This window comes from Glycine soja, chromosome 17, assembly GCF_004193775.1.
Source record: "Glycine soja cultivar W05 chromosome 17, ASM419377v2, whole genome shotgun sequence".
Lineage (NCBI taxonomy): Eukaryota > Viridiplantae > Streptophyta > Magnoliopsida > Fabales > Fabaceae > Glycine > Glycine soja.
The window spans coordinates 564,782-571,649 of NC_041018.1; the positions used below are offsets into that span (position 1 = coordinate 564,782).

At 35.0% G+C, this 6,868-nt stretch overlaps 1 protein-coding gene across 1 annotated transcript; it reads right to left on the reverse strand.

Annotated features, from left to right (window-relative positions):
- Positions 1 to 3,359: 3,359 nt before the first annotated feature.
- On the reverse strand, positions 3,360 to 6,868 carry LOC114391442 (heavy metal-associated isoprenylated plant protein 7-like). Its single transcript, XM_028352453.1, has 5 exons — positions 6,669 to 6,868; positions 6,345 to 6,498; positions 5,834 to 6,033; positions 4,534 to 4,624; positions 3,360 to 3,991 (listed from the first exon to the last, which is right to left on the reverse strand). Exons 1-5 carry the CDS (start codon positions 6,675 to 6,677, stop codon positions 3,657 to 3,659), a joined length of 789 nt encoding a protein of 262 aa, XP_028208254.1. The 5' UTR covers positions 6,678 to 6,868; the 3' UTR covers positions 3,360 to 3,656.

Consider the following 6,868-nt stretch of genomic DNA (forward strand, 5'->3'; position numbering starts at 1 on the left):
ATATATTTTAAATTTTGTTAAAAATATTTTTTAACTTGTTATGATATATTTAAGAGTAGATGATAAAAATTCCATTATATTATCGGAGAACAACCTAAAATTTAAAGTTGTTTTCAAGTCAAACAAAACAAATTTGTTATCGTTATCTAACAAGCAAATCTTGGGATAAATAGGTAGATAAATAGATTTTTTTCATACAAAACCCATCCCTAACTAAGTATGTTTCGGATATGGGTATCCTCACTAACATGCCTATTATTTTGAAAATGAAACTTGTGGTTGTTTTGATCACCTTGTGCATGCAGTGGCGGACCTACATTACTTTGAGGGTGTGCACTTGTACTCTCTCATTTATTAAAATTCATCAAATTTTTAAATAAAATCTTATATTTTTATATTATTTTATTTATATTTATATAATTGAATCTATTTATTTTATTTTTTATAATGTGCATCCACTGATTTAGGATCTTGAATCTGCCGGTGCTTGCATGTATGGACTGATGCACAACTTACAAGACTAGACAGTTGTTAACACCAGCTGTTCGACTACATCTTACTCCCTATATTTGTTTTAAATTCTTCAAGTTGAGTTATTGTTCTTTCACTAATGTTGTGATCCTGAAGTTTCAAATGGATGGATTAATTGACACAAGTTGTTTTAATTTAATTAGTTGTCTTGATTTTGAACTTATGTCATTCTCTATTGTTGATAATAATTTTATTTAGTTTGAACAAGATTATCTGGTATAAAAATATATCTATCAAAAACTAAAAAATATTATATTACAAGTTTACAACTTCTAGGGGTACTTTATGAGAGTCAACTTTGAGTCTACGAGGGACGATGAATTATTCGGCAAGGGACAAAAAGAACACATTAGTTATTACTAGATGCATTTCCACCAGAATAGATTATTGAAGGTTGAAGGCTCACGGCCTATTAGGGCATCCTGGCTTCGGCCCTTTTCTAAGATACAATGACGATGCACAACTTTATCAACTGGCCCACGCTTATAAATATTTTTTAAATTTTGGTTACATCACATTGGAAGGCACCTACGAATTGAAGAGACCCACATCTTAAAATCAATACGCAATCAGAAATAATTCTACATCACTTTTGCCCCTTCCTTTTTATTTACTGTGCCTGATATCAAGGTGATATTCCTACTATTCTGAGTTGTAGAAGTGGGCTCGACAACAACGGTTAGATGTATTATGAATGAAGCTAAATAACCTTTTTAAGTGCATGGATTCGAAACGTTCTGCAAAATACTTTTTAGCCACACCAAGCAAAGCTCATGCAAGTATTGCTTTTATACTCCAAAAAGTCTGTATTGGGAAATATAAATCCATAAAGGAGGTGAGAGGCACATTCTAAAAATCATTGTAATTTTTTTCCCTTGATTTTATTTGAATTTTTTTTTGCAGATTTTAAAGATATCTGAGTCGTAGTACTGGGATATATTTCATATCATAGAAATCTACTTTCATTTAAAATATTTTGTCTTTTTTAATAGATAACCAGTTCATTTTCTTTTATTATTCCTATAAATTTATTTAAGTGTAGGATATATATGTTGATTTATTTATTTTAAAAAATTAGTACATAATCTAAATATACTATGGAAATTTTCATGTATTCATAATGTTACTATATGTAAATAAGCTAAATTAAATATGTAAAAAAGTGAATGAGTTTCTCCAACTATAGTAAAAAAGATAAAGTTGAATTTTGATTTTTCATTCCCCATCTCTTTCTAAACAAACCCCTCCCCCCTCTTGATGAAAGTAATATTGGCCTATGTGATTTTTGATTGGGCCATACAATTTTGTTCTTAGAAAAAATTTTGGTGAATTAAAAGATGAGTGTTTATAAATATTTTTAGTCTCAATTTCTAAGCAATGTAAGATTTTTTTAGCATATCAAAACATATAAAAAAAGTATATAAACATGATAAGATAGATAGATTATCTTGATCTTGGATTACCCCCAATGATCATTGACCATTGACCATTTTGACTGATAACTTCTGCAGATTGCACCTATCATGCACGCAACTGCTTCATTAAAATGTGTGATTAATGGTTAGATCTAATGAACCCAAATCTATGTCATCCCCAGAGCACTAGGAATTCGAGAAGGATATATAGTGGGTTTCTTTTCAAAGGAAAATCTTCAAGTGAGATAATGCTTCAAGTTTGGACACAAAGGAAAGGCCATTAAGATGTGCATAGCACCTAGTCTGCCTTTGGCATTATTCTGTTCTGTTTTGTCTTGAGTCACGCACGGACACGGTACCACAACTCCAATATCAGTGTGATTAGGACCTGAATCGAACCAGTCTCCTTCACCTTTTTCCTTTTGTATGCCTGTGCTTGTCCCAGACTTCATTGTCTACTGTGTAAAATGTAAATGTAGTTCAACAATTGCCCTGTGGTCCAAGTACAAACATTTACCCAAAACCAAGAGATAAGGTTGCACTATTTCCTCTGATGTTATCAGCCTATATTATATATTCATTTGTACCACGCACTACATAAGCCTCTGCACTGTATCTTAAGTAAGCTGAGCAGTGAGTCTAGTATATGAAATCTGAAATTGTGATCACCAAGGTTTAGCTACAGGGTTGGTGTTAGTGTTTGCCTATAAGGACTGAAAAAAGTGTCAGTTCCTGAGGTTATCTCAATCTAGAGCAGGACTTAAGTTGCTAGGTCAACATGCAAGCAAGAGCCTCACTAGTCATTTCTTTAGGTGAGAAAGTGGATTTGGAATCTCAGGCTACTGACAGAAACATGGTAAGCCTTTTAACATTTTGTGTCAAGTCTTAATTAACCTGTAATGGTATGAGTTAATGGGCCACAACAAGAAGGGAATGTGATGATTCGGAAATTGGGACTAAGCCAAGCCACATGTTCTAAGCCTTCCAAATTCTGCCAATTATGTGTCAACATTTTGAACGCCTATAGCTTAAGTGTCTAGTCAAATCTCATCCAAATCAACTTGGCAGAAGTCAACATGGAACATTATGTGAAGGAGCCATGTCTTGTCTCTGGATAGCCTACCAAACCTTCCCTTTTGATCCCCCGTGTGATCCTTATTTAATGATTGCACAAATCACACAATACCTTTCGAGTTCCAAAACTAAAAACCTGTGGTATTCCTTTGTCACTTTGCAACATTCACCTATGAGTGAACCAACCCTATTCAACCAATGATAGAGTTATTGTGATTGAAAAGAGTTCTGAGATGAGAAGGTAATTCCAATTCCAACGAAGCCTATAATTTGAAGACTGAAATTTTGTATTGTAAACACAGGTACTTGCTAAAGGGAACCAATGACTATTTCGGAAAATTCTTAAAGAGAGACCATTGCATGCAATTTTCAACGTCAACATTCATGGGCAAAGAGATTTTAGGCCAAAATTCACTGAAGCATGTTAACACTTACACAAACTGATATGGCAACGAATATACTACTTGAAACCTCAAAAGCACAAGAAATAAGACATCTAACTTTGAGGGACGCTATGTAAAGGAACCAATATACCCTTAACATACTCACACTGGTACATATTCTTAGAAAAACATTGAAAAGAAAACTACTTCAGCTAATTACTGTTCCAACTGAAATACGGAATTACTTGCTGGTTTACATAACAGAGCAGGCATTTGGGTTCTCGTCGCTGAAAATCTCGGGGTCATAAGCATAGTCGATGTAGTTTTTGGATGGCCAGTATTCACTTCGTTTGATTTCAGTTTTGTTATCTTCTCCTCCCTTGTTTTCTTCTTCACCTCTTTTCTCTTCTTCTTTCTCTTCCTTTTTCTCCTCTTCTTTCTTTTCTTCTTCCTTCTTTTCTCCGTCCTTCACAATAGAGGCTTGCTTTTTGGTCCTCTTATATACATGATCAACAAGCTTGGCAGGGTCGACCACACCTTTTACTATAACTTGATCATTTGCCAAGTCTGTTTCCACTGATTCTACTCCTGCACATACAATTATTACTACACATTATTAGTATGACTCATATCACGTAGCAATTATTGATGTATCATTTATGGATTATGGATGTCAGTTTTTAGAGTGTTAAAGAGTAGGGCTTGGAATGTAATATCATTATGTATTTCTCACAAAGTTCAGAAACTTTCCATGAAGAAGTTCAGAAACTCTATCAAATAATAAAAAAGTGTTAAAAAAATGAAGTACCGAAAAGTATATTATCAGCTTTTTTCTTGTGATTTTAATATTCCATGTTAAACTTTTTTTTGGTGGGCGATTCCATGGTAAACTTGAACAAAGAAAGGTGTAAATCAAATTAAAGGGCAATTAATCATGCACTGCTGTTTTTTTTTTGGGATTCTCGTTAGTCATTACTATTTACTAGTAATTAGTAGTCATGATAATAAATAATGATTGGAGGACACAAACTCATGTAGGGCCTGGAATTTAGCATAATTGATCCAAACCGGGGTTGTTGTACTTGTAAGTGGCCGAGTGAAATAGAGAGAAAGAGGATGAATATTTGTACCTTTAATCTTGCGGATTCGCTTCTGTATAACTTGAGCACATGCTTCACAATGCATTCGAACTTTTAGGACAACTGTTACCACAGGAGGAGGCTGACGAGCAATTCAAGCAATCACAAGATAGGAATTAGATTACTGTCAAGTAATCAAGTGTCAACTTTGGTTTCACATGGATTATTTTACTTAATGATCGAGAATATCTTAAGCAGGAGCATTATTTAAAACTTAAAACCACAGCAGGAAAACACAACACAAGAAACACTCAGTACAAAATAATTAAAAGACCTTGTCTTGAATTTTATGTCTAAACCAAACCATGTTGTCACACAATAGAATAGACTATCTTATAATTTTTCAATTCAGGAACGAGCCATGGCATGGGGTTTCCAACTTCCATTTCAAGTGTTAACTAAAAAAATCCTAAAAGCAAACATTATCCACCTATGGGCTACGTATGGCCATTCCCCCGATTCACCCCAATTTGAAAATTCTCGAATACAACCCAATATACTATTGATCATGATATATTATTAAGAATGTATCAAAAATTTATTACTCTAATGCGCGAGTATTTGAAATTCTTTTCCCACCCTATCATTAGAGTACCAGCAGAGCAGAATAGTATTAATTGGATCAGACAAGTTAGTCTTACCATGTGAATCTCATCCATTGTATTATAATAAATAAATGGAATGAAGAGCGCCTGTAGTTTTAACATTTAACCTCCATAGCATACATACGTCACATGGTTATGTGGTGTGAAAGATTTACCGATGTGTGGAAGTGAATGTTATGAAAGTGGGACACGGTAAAACCAGGGGTACTGCACCCGTGAATCCAATTTTGCAGTGTCAAGTTGCAATTTGCAAAAAGGAGTGGGGTCAAACCCCTCTCATTTGTCACCGCCGTTCCCCTCGTTACGTGTGCCTTTCGGAGGGACATCACTTTGTTTCGTTACTTTCATGTCAGCACTCACCCTGGATTGGATTGCAATGCAAAACTGCACTGCACCAACAATACAATACAATACACCAAAATTGCAAAAAGCTAGCTACCCACTCACACTGCAACTGCAAGCAGGCAATGTGCCTCTTAATCTCCAAGTTAAATAAATAAATTATATAATTAACCAAACTTTTTTGGTATTTGTAACTTTAAGACTATGTTCTTATTTCTTGGGCCGGGGTTTGAAAGTTTTTTAATGAGAATGATTGACTGCAGTATCTTATCGTGCTTGCTGAATATTCATTGCACCTATGCAACAGATAGAACTTAGAAGCAAGCAAGAAGAGAATGATTTACCTCATATTTTTTCTCCTCTTTTGGTGGTTCTTCTTTGGGTGGTTCTTCTTTCTCCTCTGGAGGTTTTGGCAAGGGTGAAATCAGCTCCACTTTCTTACCACTTTTCTTTTGTAGCCTCTCACACACCTTTATGGGGTCTGCTGCCTTTCCTTTCACTACCACTTTGCTTGTCCTGCTATCCGCACTCACCTCTTCCACTCCTGTTTTACGAAAAGAAAAAGAGATTATATTAGAAACGTTAACACCACTTTATCAATCTTTTCCACCTCCTAAACAAACACCTTTACCTTTCTAAACTATGATCATCATTTGTCTCTAAAACAAATTTTTTTCAAAAGCAATCATGCAGATAACTAATTGATCCCTCTAACAAGGGGGAACAAAGAGAGGGAAACTAAAAGTTGAAGTACTAGCAAAACTGGCTACAGTATCAAATTGTCAATCAGCATAAGATTCCTCGGATTAGTTAGAAGTTAAGTAATTAAAAGAAACAAAATGCATGAAAGGTGACCTTGGAATCCTTTCAATGCTTTTGCAACTTTCCTTGCACAGGCCTCACAATGCATATCAACTTTGAGCACTATTTCCGGTGGTGGCTCCTCTTTCTTCTCTTCTTCCTTCTTTTCCTCTTTGGCTTCTTCTTTGTTTCCTTCGTCTTTCTTTTCCTTTGCAAAAAACAAAATATTCAAATAAGAAGACAACACAACCATAGAGTACTTAAGGGGAAAAAAAACTTGGAAGCAGCAGAGTTGAGAAGATGGGCGTAATAGCTGGAAAGAGGAAGAGGCAAAGAGAGAGATTGATTGTGAAATTGAGTGTAGAAGAGAAGTCTTACTTCACCCATGCCTGTGACAGTAGACAATGCCCTCTGCTTCAGAGATTTTAGTGGTTAACACAGATCTTAATGATGCCAATTTGAATGTTGAAACACTTGTTTTTATTTATTTATTTATGCACTCACAACACAACCCAACACGCACTCTCTCTCTCTCTCTCTCTCCCTGCCTTTCTGTCCATGGGAGCAATGTTGGGCTG